Source organism: Bombina bombina, chromosome 6, assembly GCF_027579735.1.
Source record: "Bombina bombina isolate aBomBom1 chromosome 6, aBomBom1.pri, whole genome shotgun sequence".
NCBI lineage: Eukaryota > Metazoa > Chordata > Amphibia > Anura > Bombinatoridae > Bombina > Bombina bombina.
The window spans coordinates 606783629-606806783 of record NC_069504.1 but is presented as its reverse complement, the minus strand read 5'-3'; the positions used below and the strand labels follow the sequence as shown (position 1 = coordinate 606806783).

General features: G+C 40.1%; 1 protein-coding gene across 1 annotated transcript in view; it reads right to left on the bottom strand.

The window, feature by feature from the left end:
• The window catches only part of IGF1R (insulin like growth factor 1 receptor), an 857678-nt gene that overhangs the window by 19074 nt on the left and 815449 nt on the right, over positions 1-23155 (bottom strand). Inside the window, exons 18-19 of the mRNA XM_053717616.1 lie at positions 23003-23132; positions 19289-19423 (exon numbers count right to left, since the gene is read on the bottom strand). Of these exons, the coding sequence (XP_053573591.1) occupies positions 19289-19423; positions 23003-23132 (265 nt within the window). The remainder of the gene's footprint in view (positions 1-19288; positions 19424-23002; positions 23133-23155) is intronic.

Here is a 23155-nt window from a genome sequence, read left to right as displayed (position 1 = left end):
TTTTTTTAGGTTTCTGACTTTCCGCCTGCCTGCTATGCATATCACATGGTTGACACATGATTGATACCTAGTGGGTCACAGATCATCTTAACCAATTGGTGCAGCTCAGTGGGAACTGAAACTATTCCCATTGGCGGATTTGGCGGCACATTGGCTCCTGACTGCACGTGTAGTCTCCTTAATTGGCTTGTGACTGCATGTGTAGTCAGTGAGTGGGACAGCAGTGTGTTTGCAGCGCGGGCCGTAGTCAGTAGGGCTCACGGAGCTCTGAGAACGCTGAGCTGAAGTCAGAGGTTTTTTTTTGCAGCTAGCTCCCAGTAGTGCATTGTTGCTCCTGCTCTTGATATATGGATAGGAAGTGGAAGCTTAAAAATGCTTGATGATGAAATGCGAGTATCTTTACCAAATATTCAAAAATTGTGTTCATCCCATCAACCTCATAAATCCCTTTAAAATAGTAAGTAGCTATTGGTGTTACTAAACTTTTTTTAATTCTTGCACATACATACTGTTACTTGTAAATACATATTATTATTATATAATTTATGTATGTGTCCGTATATTTTAAAACAAGTTAGTTTAACCTCCTTTTTGCTAGTACAACTGAATTAATTAACGTGTCACGAAATGATGTAGGTCTAAAAAGTGTGTCACAAACATGAAAAGTTTGGAAAGCTCTGCGCTAGAGGAACAAGGCAACGCTTGCGCAGGTGTTACTGGTGTAGACACATGGGGAGAGGAAGGAGGACTATCCTCATTACCTTCCGTCAAAGAATCATCTTGGGCTACATTTTTAAGTGTTACTGCATGGTCATTAAAATGTTTAGATACCTTAGCACACTTTAAACACAAATGCAATGGGGGTACCGCCATGGCTTTCAAACACATAGAACAAGGTCTATCTGTAGGCTCAGACATGTTAGACAGACTTAGATAGCACTTAAATACAAAAAAATACACTTTTTGAAAAAACGTTACTGTGCCTTTAAATAATAAAAAGCACCCACTTTTTTTTACCAAATCTCAAAAAAACATCCGATCTTTATGAAATTTACACCATATGATCCTAATGCTTTGAAAAGATTGCACACCAAGTTTCAAGCCAATTAACCCCTTATTGCCCAAACCGGAGCAAATTGAAGCTGCCACCGGTTTAAAACACTACAGCACAATGCCACAGTCTGTGGCCCTACCTTCCTTGGGGATTAGTTTTGGAACAAAATAAGCCTCCCTGAAGTCCTTCTGCAATTTCTGGACTCTACATGTGAAGCTGCATGAAGCTGACTTGCAAAACAACTGCGCAACTGAGGCGCGAAAATTAGGCCCCCTCCCTCTTCACTCCGGAGTTGTGGGGCCTTCCTGAGTCAATTTAGGTGTCTAAAATAATGCCAGGCGTATAAAACCCCTATAAAGTGTTCCAAACATGACAAACACTTGTGCAAACATCAGATTATATTAAAAAATAATCGATTTTCCCCATAACAGTGTCCACCAGTGATTTAAGCCCCTTTAACCAAGCCATCCTTCTATACTGAGTCTAAGAATATAGCTTACCTTCCCACATGGGGATTTCTGTCAGTCTTCTAGCATTACCAAGTCTTGTTAGAAAAAAAGTGACTGAGCATACCTTAAGCAGTTAAGCCTGCAAACTGTTCCCCCCAACTGAAGTTCTCCGGTACTCAACAGTCCTGTGTGGGAACAACAATGGATTTTAGTTACAACATGCTAAAATCTTTTTCCTCTCAGCAGAAATCTTCATCACTTTCTGCCTCAGAGAAAATAGTACAAACCGGCACTATTTTAAAATAACAAACTCTTGATTGAAGAAACAAAAACTACAAATCTAACACCACATACTCTTTACCCTCCCGTGGAGATGCTACTTGTTAGAGCGGCAAAGAGAATGACTGGGGGGGGGGGGGGCGGAGCCTGAGGGGAGCTATATGGACAGCTCTGCTGTGTGCTCTCTTTGCCACTTCCTGTAGGGATTGAGAATATCCCACAAGTAAGGATGAATCTGTGGACTGGATACACCATGCAAGAGAAATATGCATGTATATGAATATATAAATATATATTTGTGCGTTTATCGTTGTATATAAATATTTATAGAGAAAACACAGCCCCCATAGACCGTAAAGGCATTTATCAGTGCCTTTAAACCCTTATAACTGCTTTGTGCATTTTTTTTTTTTTTTTTTTTAAAGATATTTTTTATTTTCGGCACATTTTTTTAATTAAACAGAGGTCTGACCTCCGGTTAATTGCACTTAGCGCAAAGTGCTACCGCAAGCCTGCGGTAGCATTAACCAGCCATTTGTAATGGCTGGTGAGTGTGTGCCCATAAACGGGCAAATATGCCCCTTTACGGGCGCATGTTAAATTAGTGCTCCACTTGTAATCTAGTCCTATGTATTTCTAATGGCATATAACCAAATCAGGAACAGAGCTATTTGCTTATGGTTCATGTAAACCCACTCTGTCACCTACCCAAGTTATATTCTAAACTTATCTTAGACTTATAAAACGTATTTTTATCCAACTAACAGTACTATTTGGCCTTTTTGTAAAAAATTATTTTTACAAGTCTAATATTTATGCAACATTGGCTTATTTTGCGGCAAATGCTAAACTAAAATACCAATGCTTAACGCTAATTAAGGGGGCTAAATCCATAACACAATATCCATAATACGTGGAATCCTTTGTAGCTCAATGTGCATTTAAAGGAACATAACATCTGTCAGCACTCCCATAGAACCCCCACCACTGTGTATTCGCATGAGGCACAACATTCTGTACATGGCAAGACACTTTCAAATGAGTTAATGGTACCAAGTAAGTTACATCTTGACACTAACATTTACTGTCAAATTTTGCCTTACTATTGAAAATGTATTGTTACATGTAGCAGAAACAGTAAAATACTATAAGAATGAGAATATATCCAGTGAACGGCAGTTGTGTGGACGACAATGTCTTGTTGATGTCAGAGGAGAATGGGTAGACTGGTTTGAGATGATAGAAAGGCAACAGTAGCTCAAATAACCACTCGTTACAACCAAGGTATTCAGAATACCATCTCTGACTGCACAACACGTCGAACCTTGAAGCAGATGAGCTACAGCAACAGAAGACCACACCGGGTGCCACTCCTGTCAGCTAAGATCAGGAAACTGAGGCTATAATTCGCACAGGCTCACCAAAATTGGACAATAGAAGATTGGAAAAACGTTGCCTGGTCTGATGAGTCTCGATTTTAGCTGCGACATTCAGATGGTAGGTTCAGAATTTGGCGTAAAAAACATGAAAGATTGGGTTCATCCTGCCTTGTATCAACGGTTCAGGCTGGAGGTGGTAGTGTAATGGTATGGGGGATATTTTCTTGAAACCCTTTAGTACCAATTGAGCATCGTTTAAACGCCACTGTCTACCTGAGTATTGTTGCTGACCATATCCATCCCTTTGACTGCAGTGTACCCATCTTCTTAAGGCTACTTCCAGCAAGATAATGCACCATGTCACAAAGCTCAAATCCTCTCAAACTGGTTTCTTGAACATGACAATAAGTTCACAGTACTCCAATGGCCTCCACAGTCACCAGATCTCAATACAATAGAGCACCTTTTGGATGTGGTGGAATGGGAGATTTGCATTATGGATGTGCAGCCGACAAATTTGCAGCAACTGCGTAATGCTTTCATGTCAATATGGACCAAAATGTCTGAGGAATGTTTCCAACACCTTGTTGAATCTTTGCCACGAATAATTAAGGTAGTTCTGAAGGCAAAAGGCTGGTACGTGTGTTTGTGTGTGTGTGTGTGTGTATATATATATAATATACATATATATATACACATATACACACATACTTATGATTTTCATTTATAAATAATTGGGTGTTTGGATCAGCAATTTCATTTTGATCTATCAAATAACTGAAGGACAGAGTAATATTTCAGTAGTAAAATGAGGTTCATTGGATTAACAGAAAATTTGCAATATGCATCAAAACTAAATTAGACAGGTGCATAAATTTGGGCAACCATGTAATTTTTTTGATTTGAATACCTGTAACTACCTAGCACTGATTAATTGGAACACACAATTGGTTTGGTGAGCCCATTAAGCCTTGAACTTCATAGACAGGTGCATCCAATCATGAGAAAAGGTATTTATGGTGGCCAATTGCAAGTTGTTCTCTTTGACTCTCCTCATGTTGAGTGGCAACATGGGGGCCTCAAAACAACTCTCAAATGACCTGAAAACAAAGATTGTTCAACATTATGTATTAGGGAAAGGCTACAAAAAGCTATCACAGAGATTTAAGCTGTCAGTGTCCACTGTGAGGAACATAGTGAGGAAATGGAAGAGCACAGGCACAGTTCTTGTTAAGGGCAGAAGTAAAATATCGGAGAGGCAAAGGATGTGAGAATGAGAACGGTCAAAAGCAGCCCACAGACCACCTCCAAAGACCTACAACATCATCTTGCTGCGGATGGTGTCACTGTGCATCGTTTAACAATTCAGCATATGGGAGAGTGATGCGGAAGAAGCCTTTTCTGCACACACGACACAAACAGAGAGGTATGCAAACGCACATTTGGACAAGCCAACTTCATTTTGGAAGAAGGTGCTGTGGACTGATGAAACAAAGATTGAGTTATTTGGTCATAACAAGGGACATTATGCATGGCGGCAAAAGAACACAGCGTTCCAAGACAAACATGTGCTAGCAACAGTAAAAATTGGATGTTCCAACATGCTGTGGGGCTGCGTGGCCAGTGCCGGTACTGGGAATCATGTTAAAGTTAAGGGTCGCATGGATTCCACTCAATATCAGCAGATACTTGAGAATAATATTGTGGAATCAGTCACAAAGTTAAAGTTACGCCAGAGCAACGACCCAAAACACTGCTCAAAATATACTCTGGCATTTATGCAGCAGAACAAGTACAATGTTCTGGAATGGCAATCCTAGTACCCAGACCTGAATATCATTGAAAATCTGTGGGGTCATTTGAAGCGGGCTGTCCATGCGCGGCAACCATCAAACCTAACTGAACTGGAGATGTTTTGCAAGGAGGAATGGTCCAAAATACCTTCATCCAGAATCCAGACACTCATCACAGGCTATAGGAAGCATCTAGAGGCTGTTATTTCTGCTAAAGGAGGCTCTACTAAATATTATTGCAATATTTCTGTTGGGGTGCCCAAATGTATGCACCTAATTTCGTTTTAATGCATATTGAACATTTTCTGTTGATCCAATAAACCGCATTTCACTACTGAAATATTACTTTGTCCTTCAGCCTTCAGTTATTTGATAGATCAAAATGAAATTGCTGATCCAAACACCCAATTATTTATAAATGAAAATCATGGAAATTGTCAGGGGTGCCTAAACTTTTGCATACGACTGTGTGTGTGTGTATATATATATATATATATATATATATATATATATATATATATATATTTCCACTGTGTATCTGCACTCGCAATTCAAAGATAGTCAGCAACCAAAGTGCTTAGTCAAAATTTCAATAAGTATCAACAAGTAAGGACTGCACTCGCTGGATTCAGTTCAAATAATAACTTATTTATTCAATGGTGGCGTTTCGGGATACGCAGACCCCTTCATCAGACCCAACCTTCTGAGGAAGGGGTCTGCGTACCACCGTCACCATTGAATAAATAAGTTATTATTTGAACTGAATCCAGCGAGTGCAGTCCTTACCTTGTTGATACATATATATATATATATACATACACACACAAACACATATCTCCTGTGCATGTGTCTATATTTATTTTTAATAGGAAAGCGAGAGAGAAATAACAAATAAGAGAGCTCAACTAAGGGGAAGAAAGGGGAAGGGGAAGAAAATAAAATTACAGAACAAAGACAACACTGCAATGAACATTCTCAGCAAAACTGCCTAGCCTTATTTTACAGTGGATATTAAAAAGAATCACCCCTCTTGAAAATATTCACATTTTGTTGCTTTGCAGCCAGAAATAAAGACAGTTTTTGTTTATCTAGATATAATTACTCAGTGCAACTTAGAACATCCAAGTGAAAGATATAACGCCAACATGACAATTCAAAAACAGAATCACTGAGTGGAAAAAGGATCATCCCTCCTAAAATTACTTGTAAACTTAATCAGGTGTAGCTAATCCCCTTCTCAACGGCACACACAAAGCCATTTGACCTTCAACTGTGATCAGCTGTGGGCATATCGATTAGCTCAGCATGAAAATAGCTTTCCTAGATCATCTCAGTTCCTGGTAGTGCAATTGAAGCAAACATTCAACTATGGGTGGCAAGGCACTGTCAAAAGATCTCGGGATAATGTTGTGGACAGGCACAAGTCAGGAGATGGATACAAGAAAATATCAAAAGCTTTATCAATGCCTAGAAGCACAGTGAAGTCTATTATTAAGAAGTGGAAGGTATTTGGTACAACACAGACCCTTTCTGGATCAGGACGTCGCTCCAAACTGGATGAAAGAGCAAGGAGTAAACTGGCCAGAGAGGCTACCAAGAGGCCCACAGCAACTCTGAAGCAGTTGTAGGAATTTATGACAAAAAGTGATCATTGTGTGCATGTGACAACAAGATCACAAATTCTCCACAAATGTGGTTTGTATGGGAGGGTTGCAAGAAAAACAAAATTAATGTAGGAGAAACATAAGGGTATAAAGGTGCCAGAAGAAATTATAAAAAGGGAGCCGCCTAAACAAAAATATCATAGTCAGGGCCTTAACAAATGACTGCACATCCGGAAGCTAAGCTAATCTCTTGTGCAGCAACACCGACAGGGCCAATATCTGTCCCTTCAGGGAACTAGCAGATAGACCCTTCTCCAGTCCATCCTGGAGAAAAGATAAAATTCTGGCAACCTTAACCTTATGCCAAGAAAAACCATGCTCTTCACACCAGTGCAGATAAGTCCTCCACACCTTATGCTAGATGCCTTGAGTAACTGGCTTACAAGCTTGAATCAAAAAGTGTCAATAACACTCTCAGAGAAACCTCTCTTGGCTAAGACTAAGCGTTCAATCTCCACACAGTCAGCCTCAGAGAATCTAGATTTTGATGTAGGAAGGGACCCTGTGGTAGCAGGTCCCTGCGACAGGGTAACCTCCAAGGAGGAGATGAGGACATCCCCACCAGATCTGCGGCCAGGATAGAGCAATTAGAATCACCAATGCTTGCTCCTGTTTGATCCAAGTGACCACACTGGGGAGAAGAGGTAATCGAGGAAATAGATATATGAGTCTGAACCTCCAGGGAACGGCAAGAGCATCTATTAGTTCTTCTTGAGGATCCATCAATCTCGACCTGTACCTGGGTAGTTTGGCATTTAGACGGGAGGCCATGAGGTCTATCTCTGGCATCCCCCATCTGGAACATATCTCTGCAAATACCTCTGGGTGGAGAGACCATTCCCCCGAGTGAAAAGATTGCCTCCTGAGTCTGCTTCCCAGTTGCCCACACCCAGAATGTGGAGCGCTGACAGCATACAGTTGTGGGTCTCCGCCCATTCCAGGATCCGATAAACCTCTAACTTATCGCCAAGGAACTCCTCGTTCCTCCCTGATGGTTGATGTATATATGTATATATTATAGTTATATTTTCCAATTGGAATCTGATAAACTGGGGCGAACCCAGAAGGGGCCAAGCCTTCAGGGCATTGAAGATTGCCTTAAGTTTCAAAATATTGATCGGTAACGTGGACTCCTCCTAAGTCCACAGACCCTGTGCCTTCCTGTCAACCCAAACGGCTCCCCAGCTAGATAGACTTGCGTCCGTAGTTACAATCTCCCAGGACAGTCTCAAGAAGCAGGATCCAAAGGTAGTGCGCTCCGTTTCCCAACATAGGACAGTCAGCATAAGTATAAAAATCTTCAATTTATTTCAAACCAGTAAAAACATACAGAAGTGAAGCTCCAGATAAAAGCAAACACTGGTAAGTGTGGTCCAGGTCAAACGCAGACGAGTTTCGTCGCATGCGCACTTCGTCACTGCATGTCTCAAGAAGCACCTGCCTTGGGACAGGTGATCTTAACAGAGCCACCAAGAGAGCGAATCTCTCGACAGGCTGTCTAGTATTATCTTTTGGGACAGGTCTGAATGGTCGCCGTTTCATTGTCTCAGCATGCATAGTTGTAAGGGTCTGAGATGAAATCTGACAAAAGGAATGATGTCCATACAGGAAACCACGAGGCCAATCACCTCCATACACTAGGCCACCGAAGGACATAGGGAGGCCTGGAGGGCAAGGCAAGCTGATGTTAGCATGCAACGTGTCTGATCCGTGGTATTTGGAGTAAGAGAACTCTTTTCCAAGTTTATCATCCATCCAAGTGACCAAAGAAGAGTGCTCCTCTGCTAGACGAAAAGATGGTGTCTGTACCAAGATATCGTCCAAGTAAGGTGCTACTGCGATACCTTGTGTTCTGGCAAACGCTAGGAGAGCTCCCAGAACCTTCGTAATTATTCTTGGAGCAGTAGCTAAGCCAAACGGAAGTGCAATGAACTGGAAGTGTTGGTCCAGAAATGCAAACCTTAGGAATTGAAAATGTTCCTTGTGTATCGAAACATAAAGGTATGCATCCTTCAGGTCTATGGTAGTGATAAACTGTCCTTCCTAGACCAGGGGAAGGATTGATCTTATTGTCTCCATCTTGAAGGATGGGACGCTTAGAAATTTGTTTAGACACTTCAAGTACAGAATTGGACGAAAAAACCCCAGACTTTCTGATGCAGGTACCGGGATAATTACTCCTAAAGAGACTAGATCCTCTACGCAACCTAAAAAGGCAGTCCTCTTCTCTGGTATTGTAGACAGTCTGGAGAGAAGGAATCTGCCCCTGGGCGGATGAAACTTGAATCCTGATATCTCTGAGATACGACCTCCAGAACCCAAGGGTACTGAACATCCTGAAACCAAGCGTCTGAGAAAAGCGACAATCTGCCCCCTACTTGATCCTGGGTTGGGGGCTGCCCCTTCATGCCGATTTGTGATCGGTGGGCTTCTTTGTCTGTTTGGACTTGTTCCAGGACTGAGCCTGCTTCCAAGTACTTTTGGGCTGCTCGGGCTTGGATGAGGATTGAGATAATTGGGACTTATCTGAACGAAAATTAAAGGACTGTCATCCCTTAGGTCTGTTCTTCTTATACTGTGGTAGGAAGGCTCCTTTACCTCCAGTAACCGTGGAAATTATTGAGTCCAGACCTGGTTCGAATAAGATCTTCCCCTTGAAGGGAAGAGAAAGTAACCTGGATTTAGAAGTCCTATCTGCAGACAAAGACTTCAACTAGAGGGCCTGGCGGGCTAGAACCACAAAACCTGAAGCCTTTGTGTTCAGACATATAATTTGCATATTCTCATCACAGATGAAGGAATTAGCAATTCTTAGTGCCCTAATTCTCTCCTGAATATCCTCAAGGGGAGATTCCACCTCAATAAGTTCAGACAGAGAGTCACACCAGTAGGTAGCTGCTCCAGCCACCGCGACTACTGCTGCCGCTGGTTGGAATAAAAAACCTGTGTGCTGGAACATTCTCCTCATAAGTTTCCAACTTCTTGTCCATAGGCTTCCTAAAGGACGAACTATCCTCAAGGGGGATAGTAGTACGCTTAGCTAGCGTCGAAATGGAGCCATCCACCTTAGGGATGAAACCCCACAATTTTATTTGTGAGTCAGGGACCGGGAACAATTTCTTAAAAGTTGCAGAGGGAGAAAAGGAAAATCCGATTCTTTCCCATTCGTTACTAATAATGTTAGCCATACGAACTGGTACAGGAAAAGTCTGTGGGACCTTTCTGTCTTCGTAGACCCTGTCTAACTTAGGGATCTAAGGTTCCTCAGGTAGCTTAGCCTCTGGAACCTCTTGCATAGACAGGACCTCCTTATGTAAAAAAAAACACAGATGTTCAATTTTGAATCTAAAGGAGGGTTCTTCCACCGGAGGAGACTTAGTAACAGACGTCTCCGACTCAGAAAGTTCACCCTCTGATGCTATAGAGGAGAACTCATCCTCAGATAGCTGAGATATACAGGCTAGATCCGATAGGAATTTAGATGACTAAATTGAGAGAAATATGTTTAACCTTTCTCTAACATTTCCCAGAGATAGGTAGGACACTCAGGGCCGCAGACACTGATGATTGTAGCTGCAGTAAAAACCGCAGGAAAAAGGCCCCCTCCAGATGGAGAATTAGCTGTGCCACTGAGAACTGCATGTGAAGCGGCTGGAGTAGACAGGGCAGAAATCTCTCGAGTCATAGAATCCTGAGAGGTTGATGGCTCAGAGGGACGAATTGCACTCTGAGTATTGGCAGACTTAGCTTCCTTCTTAGACTTTAAAACAGTGCTTAGGCAATTGGAACAAAATTGAGCAGGTGGGCAAACCACAGCCTTCTCACAATATAAACAGGTATTATTATTCACTACAGAAGGAGTGGAACCCTCTAACGTAGTATCAGAGTCCTCCATAGCTTTGGTACGTAATTCCACAGATGGAACAAAAACCGTTACAAAAAACATAATTTATGTAAGAACTTACCTGATAAATTCATTTCTTTCATATTAGCAAGAGTCCATGAGCTAGTGACGTATGGGATATACATTCCTACCAGGAGGGGCAAAGTTTCCCAAACCTCAAAATGCCTATAAATACACCCCTCACCACACCCACAATTCAGTTTAACGAATAGCCAAGAAGTGGGGTGATAAAAAAGTGCGAAAGCATATAAAATAAGGAATTGGAATAATTGTGCTTTATACAAAAATCATAACCACCACAAAAAAGGGTGGGCCTCATGGACTCTTGCTAATATGAAAGAAATGAATTTATCAGGTAAGTTCTTACATAAATTATGTTTTCTTTCATGTAATTAGCAAGAGTCCATGAGCTAGTGACGTATGGGATAATGATTACCCAAGATGTGGATCTTTCCACGCAAGAGTCACTAGAGAGGGAGGGATAAAATAAAGACAGCCAATTCCTGCTGAAAATAATCCACACCCAAAATAAAGTTTAATGAAAAACATAAGCAGAAGATTCAAACTGAAACCGCTGCCTGAAGTACTTTTCTACCAAAAACTGCTTCAGAAGAAGAAAATACATCAAAATGGTAGAATTTAGTAAAAGTATGCAAAGAGGACCAAGTTGCTGCTTTGCAAATCTGATCAATCGAAGCTTCATTCCTAAACGCCCAGGAAGTAGAAACTGACCTAGTAGAATGAGCTGTAATCCTTTGAGGCAGAGTTTTACCCGACTCAACATAGGCAAGATGAATTAAAGATTTCAACCAAGATGCCAAAGAAATGGCAGAAGCTTTCTGGCCTTTTCTAGAACCGGAAAAGATAACAAATAAACTAGAAGTCTTTCGGAAAGACTTAGTAGCTTCAACATAATATTTCAAAGCTCTAACAACATCCAAAGAATGTAACGATTTCTCCTTAGAATTCTTAGGATTAGGACATAATGAAGGAACCACAATTTCTCTACTAATGTTGTTGCAATTCACAACTTTAGGTAAAAATTCAAAAGAAGTTCGCAACACTGCCTTATCCTGATGAAAAATCAGAAAAGGAGACTCACAAGAAAGAGCAGATAATTCAGAAACTCTTCTGGCAGAAGAGATTGCCAAAAGGAACAAAACTTTCCAAGAAAGTAATTTAATGTCCAATGAATGCATAGGTTCAAACGGAGGAGCTTGAAGAGCCCCTAGAACCAAATTCAAACTCCAAGGAGGAGAAATTGACTTAATGACAGGTTTTATACGAACCAAAGCTTGTACAAAACAATGAATATCAGGAATATTAGCAATCTTTCTGTGAAAAAGAACAGAAAGAGCAGAGATTTGTCCTTTCAAGGAACTTGCGGACAAACCTTTATCTAAACCATCCTGAAGAAACTGTAAAATTCTTGGAATTCTAAAAGAATGCCAAGAAAAATGATGAGAAAGACACCAAGAAATATAAGTCTTCCAGACTCTATAATATATCTCTCTGGATACAGATTTACGAGCCTGTAACATAGTATTAATCACAGAGTCAGAGAAACCTCTTTGACTAAGAATCAAGCGTTCAATTTCCATACCTTTAAATTTAAGGATTTGAGATCCTGAAGGAAAAAAGGACCTTGCGACAGAAGGTCTGGTCGTAGCGGAAGAGTCCACGGAAGGCAAGAGGCCATCCGGACAAGATCCGCATACCAAAACCTGTGAGGCCATGCCGGAGCTACCAGCAGAACAAACGAGCATTCCTTCAGAATCTTGGAGATTACTCTTGGAAGAAGAACTAGAGGCGGAAAGATATAGGCAGGATGATACTTCCAAGGAAGTGACAATGCATCCACTGATTCCGCTTGAGGATCCCTGGATCTGGACAGATACCTGGGAAGTTTCTTGTTTAGATGAGAGGCCATCAGATCTATTTCTGGAAGTCCCCACATTTGAACAATCTGAAGAAATACCTCTGGGTGAAGAGACCATTCACCCGGATGTAACGTTTGGCGACTGAGATAATCCGCTTCCCAATTGTCTATACCTGGGATATGAACCGCAGAGATTAGACAGGAGCTGGATTCCGCCCAAACCAGAATTCGAGATACTTCTTTCATAGCCAGAGGACTGTGAGTCCCTCCTTGATGATTGATGTATGCCACAGTTGTGACATTGTCTGTCTGAAAACAAATGAACGATTCTCTCTTCAGAAGAGGCCAAGACTGAAGAGCTCTGAAAATTGCACGGAGTTCCAAAATATTGATCGGTAATCTCACCTCCTGAGATTCCCAAACTCCTTGTGCCGTCAGAGATCCCCACACAGCTCCCCAACCTGTGAGACTTGCATCTGTTGAAATTACAGTCCAGGTCGGAAACACAAAAGAAGCCCCCTGAATTAAACAATGGTGATCTGTCCACCACGTTAGAGAGTGTCGTACAATCGGTTTTAAAGATATTAATTGAGATATCTTTGTGTAATCCCTGCACCATTGATTCAGCATACAGAGCTGAAGAGGTCGCATGTGAAAACGAGCAAAGGGGATCGCGTCCGATGCAGCAGTCATAAGACCTAGAATTTCCATGCATAAGGCTACCGAAGGGAATGATTGTGACTGAAGGTTTCGACAAGCTGAAATCAATTTTAGACGTCTCTTGTCTGTTAAAGACAGAGTCATGGACACTGAATCTATCTGGAAACCCAGAAAAGTTACCCTTGTCTGAGGAATCAATGAACTTTTTGGTAAATTGATCCTCCAACCATGATCTTGAAGAAACAACACAAGTCGATTCGTATGAGATTCTGCTAAATGTAAAGACTGAGCAAGTACCAAGATATCGTCCAAATAAGGAAATACCACAATACCCTGTTCTCTGATTACAGACAGAAGGGCACCGAGAACTTTTGTAAAAATTCTTGGAGCTGTAGCTAGGCCAAACGGCAGAGCCACAAACTGGTAATGCTTGTCCAGAAAAGAGAATCTCAGGAACTGATAATGATCTGGATGAATCGGAATATGCAGATATGCATCCTGTAAATCTATTGTGGACATATAATGCCCTTGCTGAACAAAAGGCAAGATAGTCCTTACAGTTACCATTTTGAACGTTGGTATCCTTACATAACGATTCAATATTTTTAGATCCAGAACTGGTCTGAAGGAATTCTCCTTCTTTGGTACAATGAAGAGATTTGAATAAAACCCCATCCCCGTTCCAGAACTGGAACTGGCATAATTACTCCAGCCAACTCTAGATCTGAAACACAATTCAGAAATGCTTGAGCTTTCACTGGATTTACTGGGACACGGGAAAGAAAAAATCTCTTTGCAGGAGGTCTCATCTTGAAACCAATTCTGTACCCTTCTGAAACAATGTTCTGAATCCAAAGATTGTGAACAGAATTGATCCAAATTTCTTTGAAAAAACGTAACCTGCCCCCTACCAGCTGAGCTGGAATGAGGGCCGCACCTTCATGTGGACTTAGAAGCTGGCTTTGCTTTTCTAGAAGGCTTGGATTTATTCCAGACTGGAGATGGTTTCCAAACTGAAACTGCTCCTGAGGATGAAGGATCAGGCTTTTGTTCTTTGTTGAAACGAAAGGAACGAAAACGATTATTAGCCCTGTTTTTACCCTTAGATTTTTTATCCTGTGGTAAAAAAGTTCCTTTCCCACCAGTAACAGTTGAGATAATGGAATCCAACTGAGAACCAAATAATTTGTTACCCTGGAAAGAAATGGAAAGCAGAGTTGATTTAGAAGCCATATCAGCATTCCAAGTTTTAAGCCATAAAGCTCTTCTAGCTAAAATAGCTAGAGACATAAACCTGACATCAACTCTGATAATATCAAAAATGGCATCACAGATAAAATTATTAGCATGCTGAAGAAGAATAATAATATTATGAGAATCATGATCTGTTACTTGTTGCGCTAAAGTCTCCAACCAAAAAGTTGAAGCTGCAGCAACATCAGCCAAAGATATAGCAGGTCTAAGAAGATTACCTGAACACAGATAAGCTTTTCTTAGAAAGGATTCAATTTTCCTATCTAAAGGATCTTTAAACGAAGTACCATCTGACGTAGGAATAGTAGTACGTTTAGCAAGGGTAGAAATAGCCCCATCAACTTTAGGGATTTTGTCCCAAAATTCTAATCTGTCAGACGGCACAGGATATAATTGCTTAAAACGTTTAGAAGGAGTAAATGAATTACCCAATTTATCCCATTCTCTGGAAATTACTTCAGAAATAGCATTAGGAACAGGAAAAACTTCTGGAATAACCACAGGAGATTTAAACACCTTATCTAAACGTTTAGAATTAGTATCAAGAGGACCAGAATCCTCTATTTCTAAAGCAATTAGTACTTCTTTAAGTAAAGAACGAATAAATTCCATTTTAAATAAATATGAAGATTTATCAGCATCAATCTCTGACACAGAAGGCTTGGATTTATTCCAGACTGGAGATGGTTTCCAAACTGAAACTGCTCCTGAGGATGAAGGATCAGGCTTTTGTTCTTTGTTGAAACGAAAGGAACGAAAACGATTATTAGCCCTGTTTTTACCCTTAGATTTTTTATCCTGTGGTAAAAAAGTTCCTTTCCCACCAGTAACAGTTGAGATAATGGAATCCAACTGAGAACCAAATAATTTGTTACCCTGGAAAGAAATGGAAAGCAGAGTTGATTTAGAAGCCATATCAGCATTCCAAGTTTTAAGCCATAAAGCTCTTCTAGCTAAAATAGCTAGAGACATAAACCTGACATCAACTCTGATAATATCAAAAATGGCATCACAGATAAAATTATTAGCATGCTGAAGAAGAATAATAATATTATGAGAATCATGATCTGTTACTTGTTGCGCTAAAGTCTCCAACCAAAAAGTTGAAGCTGCAGCAACATCAGCCAAAGATATAGCAGGTCTAAGAAGATTACCTGAACACAGATAAGCTTTTCTTAGAAAGGATTCAATTTTCCTATCTAAAGGATCTTTAAACGAAGTACCATCTGACGTAGGAATAGTAGTACGTTTAGCAAGGGTAGAAATAGCCCCATCAACTTTAGGGATTTTGTCCCAAAATTCTAATCTGTCAGACGGCACAGGATATAATTGCTTAAAACGTTTAGAAGGAGTAAATGAATTACCCAATTTATCCCATTCTCTGGAAATTACTTCAGAAATAGCATTAGGAACAGGAAAAACTTCTGGAATAACCACAGGAGATTTAAACACCTTATCTAAACGTTTAGAATTAGTATCAAGAGGACCAGAATCCTCTATTTCTAAAGCAATTAGTACTTCTTTAAGTAAAGAACGAATAAATTCCATTTTAAATAAATATGAAGATTTATCAGCATCAATCTCTGACACAGAATCCTCTGAACCAGAAGAGTCATTAGAATCAGAATGATGATGTTCATTTAAAAATTCATCTGTAGAGAGAGAAGTTTTAAAAGATTTTTTATGTTTACTAGAAGGAGAAATAACAGACATAGCCTTCTTGATGGATTCAGAAACAAAATCTCTTATGTTATCAGGAACATTCTGCACCTTAGACATTGGTACATTACTAAAGGAAATATTATCTGCTTTAACAAGTTTGTCATGACAATTAATACAAACAACAGCCGGAGGAATAGCTACCAAAAGTTTACAGCAGATACACTTAGCTTTGGTAGTTCCAGCACTAGACATCGATTTTCCTGAAGTATCTTCTGACTCAGATGCAACGTGAGACATCTTGCAATATGTAAGAGAAAAAACAACATATAAAGCAAAATTGATCAAATTCCTTAAATGACAGTTTCAGGAATGGGAAAAAATGCCAATAAACAAGCTTCTAGTAACCAGAAGCAAAGAAAAAATCAGACTGAAATAATGTGGAGACAAAAGCGACGCCCATATTTTTTGGCGCCTAAATGCTTTTTGGCGCCAAAAATGACGCCACATCCGGAACGCCGACATTTTTGGCGCAAAAGGACGTAAAAAAATGACGCAACTTCCGGCGACACGTATGACGCCGGAAACAGAAAAGATTTTTTGCGCCAAAAAAGTCTGCGCCAAGAATGACGCAATAAAATGAAGCATTTTCAGCCCCCGCGAGCCTAACAGCCCACAGGGAAAAAAAGTCAAATTTTTAAGGTAAGAAAAAATGATTGATTCAAACGCATTATGCAAAATATGAAACTGACTGTCTGAAAATAAGGAATGTTGAACATTCTGAGTCAAGGCAAATAAATGTTTGAATACATATATTTAGAACTTTATAAATAAAGTGCCCAACCATAGCTTAGAGTGTCACAGAAAATAAGATCTACTTACCCCAGGACACTCATCTACACGTTTGTAGAAAGCCAAACCAGTACTGAAACGAAAATCAGCAGAGGTAATGGTATATAAATAAGAGTATATCGTCGATCTGAAAAGGGAGGTAAGAGATGAATCTCTACGACCGATAACAGAGAACCTATGAAATAGACCCCGTAGAAGGAGATCATTGAATTCAAATAGGCAATACTCTCCTCACATCCCTCTGACATTCACTGCACGCTGAGAGGAAAACCGGGCTCCAACTTGCTGCGGAGCGCATATCAACGTAGAATCTAGCACAAACTTAGTTCACCACCTCCATAGGAGGCAAAGTTTGTAAAACTGAATTGTGGGTGTGGTGAGGGGTGTATTTATAGGCATTTTGAGGTTTGGGAAACTTTGCCCCTCCTGGTAGGAATGTATATCCCATACGTCACTAGCTCATGGACTCTTGCTAATTACATGAAAGAAACAAGCTTTTTACAGGCACCTCTACAATCCCAATGGCTGGGGCACTCACCACCTAATGATAATTGAAACGCTTTCCTCAGGAGTGCTGTTTACAGCACGATCGCAAGGAAGTTAAAGAATCTGCACCTGGTCACGTGGTGCGCAAGACAGGACTTCCCCTGCTTAGCTAATATGAGCTGCACAACACTCAAAAACGAAAGTGAAACCTGTCTGTTCCAAAGCCAAAAGCACACATGAGCCCAAACCTAATGCAAACCTAAAGGAGATATTAACCCTTGATCCTATTGAAGTATAGAGGAGTCACACTGTGACCCTATACAGGAGTCCCTTCTTTAACAATAAAGCGGACTTACCCTCTAGGATCCATGCTGTGGAACAGATACAGCCTCTCAAGTGTGACAGCCTTGTAGCGACGCTCTAACAGGGACCTGAGTGATTAAAAACATGCAGTGAAACTTGTCAACAGTGATCGCTCCGGTGTTGTTAGCCAACAGTCTGGATGGTTTTTGCAGAAAAACTTTCCCTGCATCGCTAGACTCTAACTTTCATCAATACTCTCACTGAGAGGTTTATATGATTACTTAAAACTCCAGTCCTCTCTTGAAGGGAACATAACCATTACAGGACTATACGAATCTTCTGACACTTCTCTGCCACTTTCTCTTTGACGAAAGGCAAAGAATGACTGGAAGGATAGGGGAAGTGGAAGGGATATTTAAGCCTTTGGCTGGGGTGTCTTTGCCTCCTCCTGGTGGCCAGGTGTTGTATTTTCCAACAGTAAGGAATGAAGTCGTGGACTCTCCCTGCTTTATGGAAAGAAAAAGCCACTCCTCAAGAAAGGCCACATGCAGTCACGACTGAGCTTTGCCATAACATACCAAGGAGATTCTGAGGCCACATGGAAAATATGTTATGGTCAGATGAGACTAAAATGTAATTATTTGGCCTCAACATCAAACAATATGTCTGGAGGAAATCCAAAACAGCTCACCATCCAAATAACACCATATCTACAGTAAAGCATAGCGGTGGTACTATCCTGTTATGGGGGTGTTTCTCTGCAGCAGGCACTGAAGCACTTGTCAGAATATAATGAATAATGGATGGGGCAAAATACTGATGCCCTCTGCCAGGAAGTTGTCAATGGGAAGAAGGATTACCTTCCAACATGACAATGACTCCAGGCACATAGCAAAAAGGAGAAAAACGTTAATGTCCTTGCATGGCCTAGTCAGAGCACAGACTTAAACCCCATTAAATATCTGTGGCATGACTTGAAGACTGCAGTCCACAAACAGTCACAGTCAAATGTAACAGAACTGGAGCAGTTCTGCAAAGAAAAGTGGGAAAATATTGCACAGTCTAGATGTGCAAAATAAAGTAGACTAAAGGCTGTAATTAAAGCAAAAGGTGGTTCAACAAAATACTGACACAAGGGGGTGAATCCTTTTTCCAACTCAGTAATTCTGTTTTTGAATTGTCTTTATTTTTGCCTGAAATGTTGGTGTTATATCTTTCAATTGGATGTTATAAGTTGCACTAAGTAATTACAACTGGATAAACAAACTGTGTCTCTCTTTATTTCAGGCTGCAAAGCAAAAAATTTGATTATTTTCAAGGGGGTTGATTCTTTTCAATACCCACTGTATAATCTGTTTGCATTAACTAGCACTCCTAAATGATCAAGTCTACAGTATATCAAGACATTAGTTATGGGTTAGCAAAACCACTTGAGGGTAGAAGTACCTCAGTCTCTGTCATTAAGGTATGTCTTTATTTCTTACATATGTCTGACTTTATCCTTTATGGAAATGTTAAAACTTCACAGCTTATGTGAATGCTCAAAATATTAAATACTACTCAATTTTTGCCAAATTATAAACGATTTTGCAAGTCATATTTTAAAAACCATTCTACCCGTGTGTGGTCAGATACAGCACAGGAAGAATAATAAAAAAGAAGAAGTTACGTACAGCATGTCAGGACAGTTATCTGGCTTCTCCAGCAGACCCCCTTCCATAACGAACCGGAGAACTTGCTCATTTGACATGCCTTGGTAAGGCTGCTCTGCCAGAGTGGCAATCTCCCAGAGAACAACTCCAAATGACCTACAGAAAAGACAGGGGAAGCTCAAACAAACAAATATGGAATGATAGAACATAAATAAATTAAAAATCAAAATAGGAAAATCCTTTACACAAACAATAAAAAAATCCAAGCAAATGTAAAATATGTACTAAGGAAGGATTGTCTAACATTTCACAAGTGACAATAACATTTGTGAACAAGATTTAAATCCAGTTTTTTTTGTTGTTCTTCATATTAACATCTATAATAGACATTTACGTTAGAGAATTAACATTAATAGGGTCAATTTTATGAAGACATTTAATTATTCCAGGTATTTCTTAGGAAGAGTGCATGTTTTGAATACATGAAGATATACTGTATATATAGGCATGGAACCTTTGGCTTGTTGTCTTGATTCACTTAAACGGACAATGAACTGTAACTTTTTGTGTTCACAGTAACTCGTTATGCCAGCAGCATAGCAATGTGTGTTCTGGAATTGAAATGTACTCACTAAAACCATCACCAATAACCATAATGAAAATTTCAGTACAATGGAAATAAAAGTTAAAATTAAACTTTAATCGTTTCATTACTTAAAGCGTACAATTTTAAGAGTCTTTTATTGTTACTTTTATTATCAAATGTACATTATTTCTTGTTTTATTCACCTGAATGCAGAAGGCAGCGTCTCTTTGTGCCACTCGTCTATTTTCATTGCCGCATTTATTCTTGTGCAACAGCAACTCACTCAAATTTGGATTTAAACAGCTTTTAGTGCGTTGCTGATGCACAAGAATACATGCGGCAACGAAAATAGCCAGGGGACACAAAAAGCCGCCTTCTTCCGCATTCGTGGGTGAACAAAACATCTGCATGCACATACCTAGCAAGGCCCAAGAGCAGCAATGCACTCCTGGGAGCTAGCTTGTGATCGGTGTATGACTCTTGTCATGTCACCAGATTTGTTCAGCTAGGTCCTTGTAATGCATTGCTCCTCTGAAGCTTAAAGGGACATTAAACCAAATTTTTTTCTTTCATGATTTAGAAAGAGCATGCCATTTTAAACAACTTTCTAATTTACTTCTATTGTCTAATTTGCTTCATTCTCTTGATATACTTTGCGGAAAAGCATATCTAGATAGGCTCAGTAGCTGCTGATTGGTTGCTGCACATAGATGTCTCGTCTGATTGGCTCACCCATGTGCATTGCTATTTCTTCAACAAAGGATATCTAAAGAATGGAGCAAATTAGATAATAGAAGTAAATTGGAATGTTGTTTAAAACTGTATTCTCTACCTGAATCATGAAAGAACATTTTTGGGTTTAGTGTCCCTTTAAGTAAGTGTTAACAGTTAAATGCAAGCAATAATTAAACTCTCTAACACAGTGCATTTTCTTTTTTCTATACAAAGCAAGAGAATGTAAGCTGGTCTGTTGCTCATGCAGGTGCAGGACATTTGAATGGGCATGTTCTTGAGAACAGTGGATAGCAGTTTCAATGAGTAAAAATAGCTATTTCAAATACAAAAATAACCCAAAGGTTCAAGTTCATTCACATTATTAATAATTTGCAGCTGGCATAGTAAGTGGGCACACATTAAGGGGAATGGTACAGGATTCCTTTAAAAACAGAATTTATGCTTACCTGATAAATTACTTTCTCCAACGGTGTGTCCGGTCCACGGCGTCATCCTTACTTGTGGGAATATCTCTTCCCCAACAGGAAATGGCAAAGAGTCCCAGCAAAGCTGGCCATATAGTCCCTCCTAGGCTCTGCCCACCCCAGTCATTCGACCGACGGACAGGAGGAAAAAATAGGAGAAACCATATGGTGTCGTGGTGACTGTAGTTAGAGAAAATAATTCATCGGACCTGATTAAAAAACCAGGGCGGGCCGTGGACCGGACACACCATTGGAGAAAGTAATTTATCAGGTAAGCATAAATTCTGTTTTCTCCAACATAGGTGTGTCCGGTCCACGGCGTCATCCTTACTTGTGGGAACCAATACCAAAGCTTTAGGACACGGATGAAGGGAGGGAGCAAATCAGGTCACCTAAACGGAAGGCACCACGGCTTGCAAAACCTTTCTCCCAAAAATAGCCTCCGAAGAAGCAAAAGTATCAAATTTGTAAAATTTGGCAAAAGTGTGCAGTGAAGACCAAGTCGCTGCCTTACATATCTGATCAACAGAAGCCTCATTCTTGAAGGCCCATGTGGAAGCTACAGCCCTAGTGGAGTGATCTGTGATTCTTTCAGGAGGCTGCCGTCCGGCAGTCTCATAAGCCAATCGGATGATGCTTTTAAGCCAAAAAGAAAGAGAGGTAGAAGTTGCTTTTTGACCTCTCCTTTTACCAGAATAGACAATACTTTTGCTTCTTCGAAGGCTATTTTTGGGAGAAAGGTTTTGCAAGCCGTGGTGCCTTCCGTTTAGGTGACCTGATTTGCTCCCTCCCTTCATCCGTGTCCTAAAGCTTTGGTATTGGTTCCCACAAGTAAGGATGACGCCGTGGACCGGACACACCAATGTTGGAGAAAACAGAATTTATGCTTACCTGATAAATTACTTTCTCCAACGGTGTGTCCGGTCCACGGCCCGTCCTGGTTTTTTAATCAGGTCCGATGAATTATTTTCTCTAACTACAGTCACCACGACACCATATGGTTTCTCCTATTTTTTCCTCCTGTCCGACGGTCGAATGACTGGGGTGGGCGGAGCCTAGGAGGGACTATATGGCCAGCTTTGCAGGGACTCTTTGCCATTTCCTGTTGGGGAAGAGATATTCCCACAAGTAAGGATGACGCCGTGGACCGGACACACCAATGTTGGAGAAATAAGATTAAATGTAGCATGGAGAAGTTCTGAACTTCTAGAAAGTTTTTCTACTTAAAGGGACAGTCTACACCAGAAAATCTATCGTTTTAAAACATGGATAATCCCTTTATTAACCATTCCCTAGTTTTGCATAACCAACGCAGTTATATCAATACACTTTTTACCTCCGTGATTATCTTGTATCTACGCCTCTGCAAACTGCCCCTTAGTTCTTTTGACAGAATTGCATTTTAGCCAATCAATGCTGGCTCCTAGGAACTCCACGTGCGTGAGCACAGTTATCTATATGCAACACATGAACTAACACCCTCTAGTGGTGAAAAACAAGGACTTAGAAATCAGCATATGAACCTCCGAGGTTTATCTTAAAACTAAGAATACCAAGAGAACAAAGTAAAAATTGGTGATAGAGATAAATTGGAAAATTGTTTAAAATGAAATGCCCTATCTGAATAATGAAAGTTTGTTTTGGAGTAGACTGTCCCTTTAATCTAACACTATAAAATGGGGATGACTAACATATTGCAATGTACAAGGTAAGAAATTTAGCTAATCACCATATAAAGTTTGAGATAAAAAAAGCAGGAGTGAGGAATATAATCTGTACTGGACAGTGGTTCTAATCTTCTGAGAGAAAAAAGGGAAAATACAAAGAGAGACCTGGTAAATGTTTTAATAATATAAACTTAGTTTTTTAAACATGTATTAAAATAAAAGCTTAATATATTTAGTTTATGCTGTCCTATATCGAACAAATGGTTAAGCAAGATGTATTTACCAAACGTCTGAATTTGTAGTAAATACCCCATCCTTAAGGGATTCTGGAGACATCCATCGAACTGGGAGTAGACCTTTTCCACCCTTTCTATAATAATCTGTCTCGTAGATATCTCTGGTCATTCCAAAGTCTATTGAGAAAATAAAAAAAGGT